Source organism: Mucor mucedo, assembly GCF_025094135.1.
Source record: "Mucor mucedo strain NRRL 3635 chromosome Unknown EV154scaffold_13, whole genome shotgun sequence".
NCBI classification, from domain to species: Eukaryota; Fungi; Mucoromycota; class Mucoromycetes; order Mucorales; family Mucoraceae; genus Mucor; species Mucor mucedo.
Genome location: NW_026252297.1, coordinates 357,305 through 371,146, shown reverse-complemented (window position 1 = coordinate 371,146; position 13,842 = coordinate 357,305). Strand labels below are relative to the sequence as shown.

Sequence of the window (13,842 nt, the reverse complement as noted above, 5' to 3'; positions counted from 1 at the left end):
ATAAGAAGTGTTTCAGTGACATTAATTGCAACCCCTTTTAGAGGGTCAAGGTCCCACGTTTCGTAACAACAAAGCTCCAGTCAAGTCGTTCCTCACCTCAGTTCTGACTTAGAGGCATGTCCGGGTATAATTGCAAACAGAACATTTATTTGTCACCTGCCTACACATATCGTCTGTCTGAACCTCCATACTACTTAATTTCAACCTGCTTCATCATTATCCAGCTCAAATTGTAAAGCTTAATTACCGCTTTACCTCATTGCAACTATATACAAATGCTTAAATCAATCATTTTTGCGTTCATTCTCTTCCATATACCAAATATAGCATTAACACAGTGTTTCGCAAAAAACAAAATTCTATTCACTGAGTGTTCACAATGACATGCTTGTAGATAACACACTTCCGTACATACACCCAAGTCAAAAACTTACTTCCGAAGGTCTGAAGTTTATGTTAAAGGAGCGAATAATGAGATTTTAAAGATCCCGCACTATGCCACTAGGCCTATCAAAGCGTAAAAAAATAGGCACATAAATACAAAGCAGTTAAAGAAAAAAGAGCTTATGTCTACCTGATTCGCATATACTTTACACATATGCCATTCGTTTATATAGTGTGTTTGGTGTTTATATATATTTATTATCAGAACCTTGGTATACAAACTGAACTGTGTGGTTTGTGAAACAGTGGATAACTTTCTTTCTCAAACATTAATGCCTTGTCTAAGTGGAGACTTGTGGCTTAAAACATACCCTTGAGATGCACTTTAATATCGTTGTTTAAATACTATTGAACACAGTTTCAATGAGACAGGCAGCAACTATACTATGTAAAGCTATTTGCTTTAATTTGAATTTATTGTATAAATGAAAACCTAGTAAGCGTCAGGGAATATAAAGATGTAAAAAATGGTTTTTGTGATGAAACGAGAGATTAAAAAAAGGCAGAAAATATTGCGATAGTTTAGTAAAAAAAAGTGGTAAACAAGAATGAGTCTGTTTTATTACTTAATTAGTGATAATATCTTTAAAAATATTAGCATTTACACTAAAACTGTGATATCCTATTACAATGTCATTTAGTGTTAGGTACGGGTTTTTCTACGATATACGGTTTTCCATCCTTGTCCAATTTAATAAATGATATATTGCTACCCGTTATAGAATCCAAGTAACCACCACGACGTTCATACGAACTATTGTTTTCAGGATCCCTTTTTTGACCATCAAAAGTAACACGAGCATCAGCGCCAAAAAAAGCCAATAAAATGACAAGGGTAAACAAAACTGTGAAAGTATGCATCTTTGAAGTTTTGAAAATATTTTGTTGTAAAAAAAATTAAGTGAAAATTGTCTCTTTTTATAGCAAAATGTCGATGCTTGGTGTGTTATGATCAGCAAAGAAAGTTGCTGCCGATCACAAAGAGAAATAAGCCCAAGTAAATAATATGTTTATCAACCCCTATCGTCGGTTAATCTTTGCCACAAAAAACATTATTTACATTTTTCCAGTAGTTCCTCTCATCAAACGATTTCATGGCAATGGCTACAATGAGTAGCTATTAGCAATGGTTCATCAAACAGCATTTGTGTATCGGGAGATTTCATAAATATATCATTTATAGTTGGTTTATTGATGGAAGCAGACGCACAAAAGCTGGGAACAAGGGTATTCAACCCCTATCATCAAAAAATAAAAACAAAACACCCAAGAAAGAAAAAGTCGTTAAAAAAGGAACCACAACTTATCATAATGTAAAGTTCATGGAATTATTAATAATAAAAAACGCCCCATAGGGACTTTAATAAATTATTCTTTAGTGTGATAGATAATCGCAGAATTCATCACTCTGTATTTGTTGTTGTAGCCAGCAACAGAGAATATAAACCTTAAGTAATCTCCCACTACTCCCCTTTCCATATCCTATTGAATAACACCGGTCAAACATTCAGGGCAGTATCAAGTGAGGAACCTACTTAATAAAGCAGATAAACTCAGATATATCGCTTTCTTGCAGCTTGGTAATCAGTTGATGTATAGGATTTTCTAGATCGGTTACCGCATTCCGAGACGTTCTAGGATAGATGCATTGGCAATAAATAAGTACTAAGGTAAATATATCAGCACTGCATGTCATTTTTTGTTATCCCACAAAAAAAAAAGAGATGTCTCATATATATCTACAAGCCATGACAAAGAAAAATCAACCGTACTAAGTAAGACTAAACTCCTGTAAGAGGGTGCAATATCCTGTTCTTACAGGCTTTACATGGCTTATAAATTTGTGCCCTGCTATGTATAGTTAGCGAGTAGTTCTAAAGTATGACGACTACAAACGGGGGAAGGGGATTTTCAAACCTAAATTTTAAATACTTGATCTAGATTAAAAGACATTCATATGCGTGAAAGCTCAGTGATTGCACTAGAGAAGTATAGGTACATTATATGATGACATTGTTTTCTAACTGTATAACTTTCAAAATAGACAGCCTTAACAATAAAAGATTAGAAAAGAAGGTCATAATTTATATTTAACTTGGCATTTAACAGGTCATTATTATCTGACCTTTTTACCGTGATTAATTTTTTCCTCAATAAAGAGCAAAGAAAAACGATGTGTAAGCAAGAGCTGATTCATGTCAGGACGATATTATGAAGATTTCAGTAATCCATAATATCTTTTAAGCTTTATACATCTGTAAATAGCCTTTTACCAGTCTAATGCTGAACTTGGAAATTGTTATCGGTATTTTTATCAGTGGGGTATGTATTACAAAAGAGCATCTCGCAGCTTCAAAAATAACGTATGCAAAGACTGTTCTGAAAAGAAGGACACAACAAAAGCTTTTATCTTTAGTCATTGCTCCCTTGACAGTGCACTTGCAGTCTATTAGATTGAATTAAACACTCTACACAACTCTGAGATTTTGCGATTATTTGACTCTACGAATCCCCTGTTTTTTTCTAAACACACATCATGTAGCTTTTCGTGGTTAATGAATAAGAAAGGCTTGGGTGGTGACTCCAAATAACTGTTTTACAGACAGTTTTAACTATGTGTTGGGCAGGCTTTTTTTTTTTAATTATGGCTCATGTGATTTTAAAAAAGCAATGTCCAAGAGGTAGAATGAAAGACCCTAATACAGAAGGCGCTCCAAGCTGTAGACTATACGCGCGCCCCACTTGCCTTATTGAGAATCCGAGTTTTTTATAAAAAAAAAAGATGGATTCTCTACTTCGTATATGTGCTTTCTCTTTATTCTACTGTCTACTTTTCTCTGCTCACACATATTATCACAGCATTGTAGTGATACTGTTTAAGTGCTGTAAACAATGATGTCAGGATGATACCAGAAAAAGTTGCAGCCACTTGTTTTTTTTGAAAGTCCCAAATTTTTATGTGTAACTGATAAATTCGACCCACCCAAAAAAAGGGACCCATTTTTTTTTTAACTCGGCGAGTTTCTTTTTCTTTTTCTTTTTTTTTTTTTTTTTAACAAAAAGATGTCTTCTGATATGCGATTTCTTTCGATGATCCTTCGGGGGGAGCATTGATTTCAAGTGTCGGTCGTCCTATTGGATATGGATTTCCATCTTGCAGAAGGGTGGTCACCATTTTTTTTTTCAGGCACGTAGTGGCGAAAAGCTGGCTTGGGTTTTTAAATATTAATGAAAAATACATATAATTTTTTTTTTTTTTTGACCAATTAAAATTATTTTACGCTTGTTCATGCAAGAAACATCTTTTTACCATTTGTGTAACACAACGTCATCTCCTGGGCTCGTGTTTTCATATTTTTTTATTGCACAGTGTATGCTATTTTCAGGACATTGCTTCTTTTTTTTTCACAAATAAGTTATATTCAAGACAACAAGCATAATAACAGAATAAGAAGCCAAGTTCAATGGGCTCCAGATTCAAGCACTTCTTGACGAGTTAATTGATGAGGAAAACATTAACGATGGCTTCGAATAAGCATTAGGTATTGTCACTTTGAGGGATCAAGGCGAGGCTCTTGTCAAAAAAAAAAAAAATTCTGGACGAATTTGACTATGACTCAGCCAGATATGTTAATTAAGTAGACATACATGATACTGACTTTCCAGAAGAGACTGTTGGTAGCAGCAAAGCAAGAAGGATGAGTTACCATCTTAGCAACAAAGTGTACATGAAAATGGTCTGGAGTTTACCTCAACAGTTTAGACATTTCTTTGAAAGGGGAAAGAGCATACAAAGACTTTTTTTGTATCTTTCCAAAAAAAAAAAAAAGGTGTATGATACACTATTATGCGCATTTTTTGCTGTGCGAAGTCGGGTTTCCAAAGTGAGTGAAGCAATTTTTTTTTCTGACACAGTGATAATAAAAGGATTAGGTAGTTGTTGTATACTAAGACGGTGTAGACGTAAACAAGACAAATCATGACTTTAACGTATGATGTATGGTTTCTTAGAAGTCCAGGTTTTATGTAAAGCCGAGAAAATGGGTAAAATATTAAAAAGAATCAGCTTGAGACGCAGATGACAAATCTGGGAATTCCATTGTTACGATTGGATACGAATAACAGACTCAAGGGTTGGCCCTGTGAAATCAGTTGTTTATAAATCATCCCACTTTCAATCCATTTGTCCGGCCCGGACACTTTTTATTTGAAAAAAAAAAAAAAAAAAAAAAAAGTATCTGTGTATAAATCGGTTCATTTTAATTCTACCTCCCCCCTCCTCTCTTTTTTTCATTATTATTATTAATACAAACTTTACAGAAAAAAATGTCCAACAAAACTTTATCACCACAACAAGAAAAGGCTGCCGAAAAGGTCTTTTTCGAAAGTGGTCTCAAGGGTGCTGCCATTGGTCTTGGTTTGGGTCTTGCTGCTACTGCCTTCACTATCCGTAGATCACCAGATTTCAGGGCTTTGAGCAAGCCTATGCAATCACTCATGGCTGTATCAAGTAAGACAAATATAAGTTTGTATCTGATTTTTGTTACTTACCTTCATTATCTATCATAGCTACCACTGCTGGTTTCTTGTTTGCTTCTGATAGAGCTGTTTCTCAATATGAAAATGATGTGCTTGGTTACACTGATGAAGAGATGCTTGCCAACTTACGTTCAGATCGTGTATCTGATGAACACTTATCCACATTCGACAGATCATTACGTTATTTAAACGACAATCGTTGGTCATTTATTGGTAAGTTTGGATTAAAGCAAGGGAAAGAAGGGTTTTAAATGAGAGAATATTGACGTATGTCTTTTTTTACGTTTATGGTTAATAGGTGTTTCTTGGGCCGCTTCGATGGTGGGTGCGCTAGGATATAGTTTCTCTAACAAGTATCTTACAACACAACAAAAGGTGGTTCAAGCCCGTATGTATGCACAAGCTGTTACAATCGCAGTTTTAATGGCATCCGCTACTGTATCCATGTATGTTGGTGATGAGGGTAAAACTCGTAAAGAACAACCTGATGCTCAATTAAGAGCTGTTCTCGAACTTCCTGATTCCATCTCTCCAAAGCACGAATCAAAAATGGTTAAACAATCCTCTTAGACACTTCCCCCCCCCCCTCCCCATTCCATCCTTTTTTCCGTAAAAACATCTAAAATAAATGCATATATGACACATAGTTTTTTTTTCAGTGACGGGTTAAACCGGCGGGAAATGTTTTAATCCACCCCCGGAAAAAAGAACTTTCTTACAGCCAAAAAAAAAGATGTTTCGCTTTACTTTTATGGTAATACTGTCTTTCCGCCCTAAGCATTATCCATAACAGTATGATATCCATTTTGCATATCTGGGAAAACGTGTTCATTATATCCCATTGTGTCAACATTAAAGTGCATATAATGAGAACTCAGCAGTTCCACTGGGCACTGACACTTTATCACCTAGTGATCTTTAGGTTTAGTTGCTCCGACTTTCTTCTTTTTACATTACCCGGTTCTCTCATGGATACATCTACTACGCCTGCAAAAGGTATAGCCACAATACTGTATGAGATGAAATATCCATAAAAATTCTAAAGATGTCCTGGGGGTGAGTTTCGTGCATATTTTATAAGTTGCATGAAAATGACAGCTTATTCATTTATTTGTGGGATAAAAAAGCCATGAAATTATCAGCGGAATAATATGTTGTTATTTGGCCAAACAAACTTGAAGTTACATGGTCGACTCTTCTAAACTTTATTTACAAAAGAAAGGCGTAACCTTGGACACTTTGTTAAAATGAAACATTACTTTTAAAAAGAGATTTTGATCTGTCTGTCTAATCTGAAGTAAATTTATGGATGCATAGAACCCACCATTCTACTACATGTTCATGTGTTAATAAATTATTTGGATTGCAACTTTATACAATGAGCCAACAGGTAAATCGACAAAAGGGTTAAAAGAGAAAAGAAGCTGCAAAAAAAAAAAGTGCTTGGCTGAATGGTCCCAATTAAAATTAAAGTTACCGAAACGATCTGCCAAAAACAGGCTTTGAGAAAGACATTGTAACAAAATAAAAAAAAAGAACTTGCAGCCGATCAAAATAAACAGCTTCATGTTAGGGAGGTGTTGCATGAACAGGCAGATAACTGTTTATCACTGTTCATCTTTAAGGAATTCCTCTCTCCCTCTCCCTCTCTCTCTTTCTCTTTCTTTTTTTTTTTTTTTGAACCTTGATTTATGAATTACTGGTTAGAAAACACGAAAATATTTGTTCGCCACAAAAAGAACCTATCATGGGTTGCTGTTACAATGACAGCCGTATTCCTTTATAGGACGTATCGAAAAGTATCTCGGCCCCCTAGACAATTAAGACATATTCCATTTTTAAATTACTTTCAAATGATGAATGTCTTGTTGCGACGTGAACCTATCTCTCAATACAGTCGAAGACTTGTAGAGCCAATATTGTCTAAAGCACAAGGTTTATATACTGTAAGAAGAGAATTCTTATAAACACACAAGTCATATTATTAATGGTTTCGGGTAACTTTAGCGACCAACGAGATTGGGATGGACTGTTTATATTACAAACCCTCAAATCATCAAATCAATTTTACTCAAACAAAGTAAGGGACAAGTCAGTATAACTTTCATGAAACTTGGGTTGAATAACCATACTTTTTCCCCCCACTTTAGATCAATTTCCAAAAGCAGATGTGTTTATATCAGGTGGAGAAGGTAGTCTGCCAAACAAATTTATAGTGGGTCCAAACATGGTTTTTTTAGAAAATCAAGATTGGAAAAGGCATCGAAAAGTAAGTAAGAAATATAAAGTAGAAAGAAATTAAATGTAAACTTTTAATTTTTTTTTTTTAAAAAAAAAATCCTAGATTGCCAATCCAGCATTTCAACAAGTGATACCCCACAAAGTGTTTGGGAGACTAACTATCCAGATGTTCGGAGTCATTGACCAGAGCATTGAAATGCGAACAAGTATAGAAATAGGAGATGTTTTAAAGCGTTTGACATTAAATGCATTAACGTTGGCAGGATTTGGTATGTAACCAGATTTATATATATATATATATATTAAGGTTGATCGTGAAGCTGTATTGACTTTCCCCCGTCGCAACGCAAAACGCAGGATTTGATATCAATGCATTGAATGACCCAAGTAACGAATGGTTAAGAACATATGAGAATATCATTGTGGGTATGCAGGATCCGGTCTATTTCTTTTTCCCGGTCTTGGAACGTCACTTTTTAAACTTTTTGCCCAAGCGAAAACTCATCCATCGAGATTGTGATCGTTTTCTAAAGCTCATGGATGATATGATTGAAGAAAAAAGAAGGATAGTGAATGAAGATGAAGGTATAGTTGTTGCTGAAAAGAAAGAGGATTTATCTGAAAAAGACATCTTGACTTTGCTCTTGGAAAACGAGAAAAATGAAAACGATAACAACACATTCATGACAAACGAAGAATTAAAGGTATAAAAAAATTAGAGTGCTCTAATTTTGAAGTGTGCTTTTTTGTTTATTCTTGGCTTTATAGAGCAACTTGTGTCTGTTTTTCTCGGCAGGTCATGACTCTACAACGGGTGCATTGTCATTTGCGTTGTATCATATGGCTGTGAACCCCGTAAGTTGTGTTTCTGAAAAAAAAAAAACCTTCCGTGTAATTGTACTAACTGAGACTAGGACATACAACTGAAAGCCAGAGCAGACGTAGTAAACGTGCTAGGAAATTCAAAATCAGATGTGCTTCCTACCAGCGCACAAACCAAAGAGATGAAGTATTTAAACATGGTGATCAAAGAGGTACGAACCTTTTCACAACAAAAAATCAAGTAGACACAGAACTAATTATCATAAAAAAGACATTAAGAATCCAACCTTCCGTTCCTGTTGCATCTGCAAGAAAAGCAAGAGAGGACTGTACTTTGGGCGATGTGTTTATCCCAAAGGACACAGTACTTTTGATTGATATTTACAATACGCATCGAAATCCAATTACTTGGGACGAACCTCACAAATTCAACCCAGATAGATTTAGGCCAGGAGGTGAAGCGGAACAAAAAATTTCGGGTGAGTTTGGAAACCCATGGATTCCGTTTGGTAATGGAGCAAGACAGTGTATAGGCATGCAATTTAGTTTAGAGGAGCAAAAAGTGGTACTTTCAATGCTACGTAAGTTTAAGAATAATTTAAAACAATCAGATTAGGCTTATATATTTTTTTAATTTGTAGTTCGAAAATACACCTGGTCTTTACCAAAGGACTCCATCCATGAAGACGAAGTGATTACCAAAGGCATCTTTTTTGTTGTGGCCAAAGACCTTCAATTGAATTTCAAATCCAGATATTAAAAATCGTATACTTTTTCACCCATCCTTTTTCAAACGTATTTTTTTTTAGAATTACGTGATAGTTCACACATTAGTCTAAGAGAAGTGTTTACGTCAATTGATATGCCACATCATTTTATTTTCATAGGATGATCGATTTTTATTTTTCATAAAATATGCTTCACTATCAGGGCATGCTACTACTAAAACGCCGATAGCCAACTGCCGAGGAAAAGAATCAAAAAACAATGCAGAATATCGATGATGATATTACCACTTTTAATGATGGTTCTGATTATATAAATTAATCCTGGGAGAACATATGTGTTCTTGCCAATCCATTGAGCCTCTCTATTAGTCTGTCCTGAATAAAGTAATTGGTAGTGATACCAGCATCCTGACATCACTACAATACGTATATTAATCCGAATCACACTCATATCGAAGTAAATCATGGGCTGACAGTTAACTGCAAACACCAATAAATAAATTAGTTCTATCGAAACACTAACACATTTTATGGAAACAAGAGTTTTTTTTTTTGTTTAAAGCTGTACAATAAGATATTGAAATGATTTTATTATAGTGTTAAATTTAACCAGGGGGAAGCGATGTAAGATCAACAGCTTCGTCTTCTTCTTCTTGGCCATCTATATCAGTGGGATCATCCAAAGGCGCGCGAGGCAGTGCCATGACTCCGGATCTTGCAGCTTCAATAATACCAAAAGGTTTACACAGTTTTATGAATGATGTGATGCGATCTGATTTTGCGCAAACTTGAACCACAACAGAATCAGAAGAAACATCGACAATATTACCTTCAAACAAATTGGCTAGTTCACTAACAGCGCGTAAATGATCAAATGTAGCCCGAAGAGCAGTAGCCGCTGATTTTTCAAGTGAGGCCTAACAAATAAATTGGCATGACATCATTAGAATTCGACCGTCCCTCTTACATATTTGCCTAAAATATATAAAAAAAAATGGGGGTGTCATACAATATCTGGCTCTGAATCATCCTCTTCGTGTTTTGCTTGGTCCTCTAAACCATCCTCGTTGTGGAACTTTGTAATTAAATTTTCTGATCCAAGGATGGACACTTTGATCAATAATAGCTCTCTTTCAATCAATCTCGTATGTGTATAATCCAACACAGCCCAAACAGGAACTAACTCTTCCAATTGACGCATTGCTTGGTCTATTTTTACGTCTTCACCTTTAAATACAATTGTCATACGTGAAAGATCTGGAATCTCTGTGTCTGCAGCTACCATAGATTCGATATTGAAATTTCTACTGGCCAAGACGCTCGAAACTTTACTTAAAACGCCGGGCTCGTTCTGTGCAAGACAACTAAGTGTATGTCGCACGACTTGATGTTCAGATTCTCCCGGCGTATTATGCAATATATTTCGCACGGCATCTTCAGCAGTGGGAACAGGACCAAATTTCTTTTGTCGGATATGACTTTTGAACGACAAGGCAGATGTGGAAGGCGAAGGTGTGCGTGCACTACTGTACTGTTATATGTGTATATACAAAAAAAAAACAAAAAAAACCTAGTAAGAAATTTCATCCGCTGGGATGGTGGATAAAAACTTACAAATCTACGGCTTATTGAACGCAACATAATTTTTGGTAAGAAATAAAAACAAATTTGACACAAAAAAAAATAAAAAAAAAATAAAAAACGAGCGGGTGTTTTATAATTGTGATTCATTATCATGTTGTGCTTTAATTGGCTAAAAAAACAAATAAATCTATTCTGCATATTCTGTTGAAGCACCCGGGAAGTACTTTGGGACTAGATCTAACAATGTTTCGTGCAAAAAAAAAAAAAAAAAGTTAATAACCATATCAAAATTATTGCATTGATTCATGAACCTTTGTAGATTTTTTTATCCTTTTCATTAAACAAAACAAATATAACCTTGTCAATCTAATCGTAATAATGATTAAGCAAACGTGTCCAAATAGTTAGCTGACATAAGAAAAGGAGACTTACCTTATCTGGGTGCTGTTCTAATTCCGCAAGGACAGTTTTCAGGACAACATTGGCAGCTCTTTCATTATCGTAACCATAGACACCTGTAGCAACACATGGGAAAGCAATGGAGCGCAACCCATTCTCTCTCAGTACATCAAGCGAACGTTTATAACAACTGGCCAATACAGCGGGTTTCTCGGATTGTGGGCCAACGGTGTGTATGACATCTATAAGGCGAATATTATGTGTTTGTTGTTTACGAATAAACAAAAAAGAAACTTACGTTTGGCCGGCAAATTGTAGCCTATCATATAAGGCAAATTAGTTAAAGAAAGTTTTTCTTATTATTCAATAATCAGGCTTTCTAATAAATGACTCACCTTTGGTAATTTTTGCATCCTATTAAGAAAAATTACAGCAGAATAATTAGTCCATGATGTACTAAGATTGGAGTCGGCATTCATTATCTCTTACTCCATCATCACATCCATGCAAGGTACGGCATTCTTTAAGTAATTCTGGTCCCGCCGCTCTAAATTAAAAAATCAGACATATTGACATTTGAATTCAACCATTACTTGTAATATACCTATGGATTGCCCCGTCCACTATGATTCAGGCTCGTTAATATCTACCATCAACTTTGGTTAAAACATCATATTTACCTCCCCCACCACCGAGTAAAGAATTATTAGCAGCATTGACTTTTTAAGTTCATTAGTGACCATACTGTTTTATTTTATTTTTATTTTATTTTTTTACCAATAGCGTCAACTTTAATTTTGGTAATATCCTGACAGCTAAACAAAAGTTCAAAATAAAATCATCAAAACATCTTACAATCGTCTTTACCATAATTTTATCTTGGAAGCAATTTGACGACTCATATTTGTATGATTTGAAAGAAAAAGAAAAAGAGAGATGACAGAATCGGCAAATATAAAAATTTTATGTGGTCGGGCATAATAATAAAAATAATAAAAAAAAACGCTATTATATCGTCATCATGATGATAAACATAGAAAAAAGGATTTATTTTTATACACTGGACAATAAAAAAAAAAGGGGAAATATGTGGGTGAGGGGAGGGTTGAACTATTTTTCGGTTTGGGTGACAGGAGGTTCATCAGCAGCGGTTGGTTCAGGTGCTGGTTTAATGGTTGTTTGAAGTGTGGATGATAATTGGGTTGCTAATTGAGGTGGTAACTGAGCAATAGCTTGTGGTAATAATTGAGCAATGGAAGGCGGTAAAGGATAACGTACTGGATCTAACAAGTGTTGTCGAATTGTATTTTGAAGTTGTAACTGTAATTGAGCCTGAGCCTCTTGTGTATTATTATTCGTATTCGTATTATTATCGTTGTTGTTGTTATTGGTAACATCGACTACAGTACCTGTTGCTGCAACAGGTTCTTTCACTAATGTTGATGGCTCTTTTTGCTTCTCTTTTACAACTGGGGCTGGAGTCACTTCTTTCTCTTCCGTCATCTTCTCAACTGTACTGTCCGCCACTGATAATGATTGTGTGATTTCTTCTTCCTCTTCTTCCTCTACCGAAGTCTTTTCCTCCTCCTCTTCAGCCAGTTCATCCTCTTCCTCTTCTTCCTCTTCGCTATTTTCAAAGTCTGCGGTCACTTTAGTCATGGTATCTTTCTTTGGTTTCTTTTTAATGTTTTCAGATATAATGCTGCCACTTCTCTTATTCCTCTTATATACACCGTTTGTGAATTGTGTTTCAGCGTTTACATCAATTGTCCAAAACGCGCCTTTTCCAGGCTCAGTTTCTCCACGTGGTACTTTTACAAAAGCCTTGTTTAAAGACAGATTGTGACGAATTGAGTTCTGTGTAAACCATTGTCAGACAATCATTGGTTTGTATTTATAAATATTAAAAAAAAAACATACCTGCCACCCGTTTTGTGCCATTTGGTAATATGGGTAATTTGTTGTGATGTAATTGTAGATACCGTTTAGGGTCATGCGTTTATCTTTTGATGAATTTATGGCTTGAGCGATTAAAGAGGCATACGAATAAGGCGGTTTGATATCTTTGTTGTTGTATGGGTTTGGTTCTGAGGATTCACTGGCATCATCATCACTTAGGTCGAAATCATCCAAATCTTGCGCTCGAGAGGATTGTATTAGGGCTGCAGATGTGTTTTTAATATTTTTTTCAAGTTGATGAGGTGTTGATATATAACCAAAGTTATTATCATTATTATGAGGCGATGTGTTATTATTTGTATTTACAGTATCCGTATCTGGCTTTGGTAATAGAAACACAAAGGCCATTTCACCAATTTGTATTTTTGTTCTATTCCACGTTTTGTTTCGTTAGCCTTTTTGTTTTAAAAGTAGTACAATGAAATATTAAACATACTTATTTTCTAAAGGGACAGTAATACCACTTTCGACAAATTGTTCGTTTACAAACGCTCCGTTTTTACCAAACACCTTGAGCTCGAAGCGTTGTGAAGAAAAATTATAAAACAATCTCGCATGTTGTCGTGAAACAGATTTCGTATTTCCTAATGGTATATCGACATTATCTGGGTTGGTTACTTTTCTTCCCAGAGATACTTGCAATGTACGAATGTAATAGCAAAAGTCATCTCCTTCTAGCTTTGCATATGCTTGTACTGGTCCGGAATCTATCGAAGCAACAATAGGCTCCTGTAAATTGGTTTCTTTGGTTGCACTCACGAGTTCAGAAACTGCTGAAGGTGTTGCTGTGGTGGAATTAAACGAAGTCATTATGTTTGTAGGTTTTATATATATACATGAGTTTTCTTTTTTTTTTTTTCTTCTGCTTTGTTTTTTAAAATCAAAGTTTATGAAATACTGGTATCGCTTTTTTTCTCGTGCACGTTAGTAAAGATCCTTTATGACCGTGTGCAAAGAGAATAAAGGGGAGTAGGGTTAAGTGTGAAAAAGAGGAGGCTCGTGGCTTTTAAAATGAGTTGGCAAGATCCCTGGCACTTTGGGATAAGTCCGGTCCGGATTCTCTGTATAAATGCACCGGAGTGTTCGTTTCACATAAAATCAGGCACAATCAACTAAAAAAAAAACA

At 35.3% G+C, this 13,842-nt stretch overlaps 6 protein-coding genes across 6 annotated transcripts; 2 read left to right on the top strand and 4 right to left on the bottom strand.

Annotated features, from left to right (window-relative positions):
- Positions 1-911: 911 nt before the first annotated feature.
- On the bottom strand, positions 912-1,322 carry EV154DRAFT_496893 (uncharacterized protein). The gene has a single exon (XM_051600205.1). It carries the CDS (start codon positions 1,303-1,305, stop codon positions 1,078-1,080), a length of 228 nt encoding a protein of 75 aa, XP_051461493.1. The 5' UTR covers positions 1,306-1,322; the 3' UTR covers positions 912-1,077.
- A 3,448-nt stretch (positions 1,323-4,770) lies between these two features.
- On the top strand, positions 4,771-5,553 carry EV154DRAFT_414052 (uncharacterized protein; the record flags this gene model as incomplete). Its single annotated transcript, XM_051595588.1, has 3 exons — positions 4,771-4,954; positions 5,014-5,196; positions 5,282-5,553. 3 exons carry the CDS (start codon positions 4,771-4,773, stop codon positions 5,551-5,553), a joined length of 639 nt encoding a protein of 212 aa, XP_051461492.1.
- An 828-nt stretch (positions 5,554-6,381) lies between these two features.
- On the top strand, positions 6,382-8,824 carry EV154DRAFT_50862 (cytochrome P450). The gene is made up of 9 exons (XM_051601532.1): positions 6,382-6,929; positions 6,991-7,063; positions 7,134-7,252; positions 7,328-7,493; positions 7,582-7,928; positions 7,993-8,079; positions 8,139-8,258; positions 8,318-8,627; positions 8,688-8,824. The coding sequence occupies exons 1-9, from the start codon at positions 6,675-6,677 to the stop codon at positions 8,804-8,806; spliced, it is 1,596 nt and encodes a 531-aa protein (XP_051461491.1). The 5' UTR covers positions 6,382-6,674; the 3' UTR covers positions 8,807-8,824.
- Positions 8,825-9,318: 494 nt separating this feature from the next.
- Positions 9,319-10,477, bottom strand: EV154DRAFT_496870 (small subunit of acetolactate synthase-domain-containing protein). The gene is made up of 3 exons (XM_051600204.1): positions 10,389-10,477; positions 9,784-10,305; positions 9,319-9,691 (listed from the first exon to the last, which is right to left on the bottom strand). The coding sequence occupies exons 1-3, from the start codon at positions 10,413-10,415 to the stop codon at positions 9,380-9,382; spliced, it is 861 nt and encodes a 286-aa protein (XP_051461490.1). The 5' UTR covers positions 10,416-10,477; the 3' UTR covers positions 9,319-9,379.
- Positions 10,478-10,545: 68 nt separating this feature from the next.
- EV154DRAFT_548638 (uncharacterized protein) lies at positions 10,546-11,698 on the bottom strand (the record flags this gene model as incomplete). The annotated part of the gene is made up of 10 exons (XM_051604816.1): positions 11,625-11,698; positions 11,535-11,572; positions 11,438-11,476; positions 11,362-11,380; positions 11,247-11,304; positions 11,153-11,171; positions 11,056-11,076; positions 10,791-10,999; positions 10,670-10,724; positions 10,546-10,595 (listed from the first exon to the last, which is right to left on the bottom strand). The coding sequence occupies exons 1-10, from the start codon at positions 11,657-11,659 to the stop codon at positions 10,546-10,548; spliced, it is 543 nt and encodes a 180-aa protein (XP_051461489.1). The 5' UTR covers positions 11,660-11,698.
- A 169-nt stretch (positions 11,699-11,867) lies between these two features.
- Positions 11,868-13,698, bottom strand: EV154DRAFT_458543 (fork head domain-containing protein; the record flags this gene model as incomplete). Its single annotated transcript, XM_051597450.1, has 4 exons — positions 13,153-13,698; positions 12,678-13,086; positions 12,467-12,614; positions 11,868-12,157 (listed from the first exon to the last, which is right to left on the bottom strand). Exons 1-4 carry the CDS (start codon positions 13,524-13,526, stop codon positions 11,868-11,870), a joined length of 1,221 nt encoding a protein of 406 aa, XP_051461488.1. The 5' UTR covers positions 13,527-13,698.
- Between the last annotated feature and the right edge of the window lie 144 nt (positions 13,699-13,842).

What these genes read in the sequence shown, in the direction of transcription:
- EV154DRAFT_496893 (XM_051600205.1), bottom strand. Translation starts at nt 1,305, where the DNA reads ATGCATACTTTCACAGTTTTGTTTACCCTTGTCATTTTATTGGCTTTT.
- EV154DRAFT_50862 (XM_051601532.1), top strand. Translation starts at nt 6,675, where the DNA reads ATGAATTACTGGTTAGAAAACACGAAAATATTTGTTCGCCACAAAAAG. An exon ending in AAGCACAAGGTTTATATACT is followed by an intron (nt 6,930 to 6,990) that starts GTAAGAAGAGAA and finishes GGGTAACTTTAG; the next exon opens with CGACCAACGAGATTGGGATG. An exon ending in ATCATATGGCTGTGAACCCC is followed by an intron (nt 8,080 to 8,138) that starts GTAAGTTGTGTT and finishes AACTGAGACTAG; the next exon opens with GACATACAACTGAAAGCCAG.
- EV154DRAFT_496870 (XM_051600204.1), bottom strand. Translation starts at nt 10,415, where the DNA reads ATGTTGCGTTCAATAAGCCGTAGATTT. An exon ending in GTTCAATAAGCCGTAGATTT is followed by an intron (nt 10,306 to 10,388) that starts GTAAGTTTTTAT and finishes CACATATAACAG; the next exon opens with TACAGTAGTGCACGCACACC. An exon ending in ATGATTCAGAGCCAGATATT is followed by an intron (nt 9,692 to 9,783) that starts GTATGACACCCC and finishes TTTATTTGTTAG; the next exon opens with GCCTCACTTGAAAAATCAGC.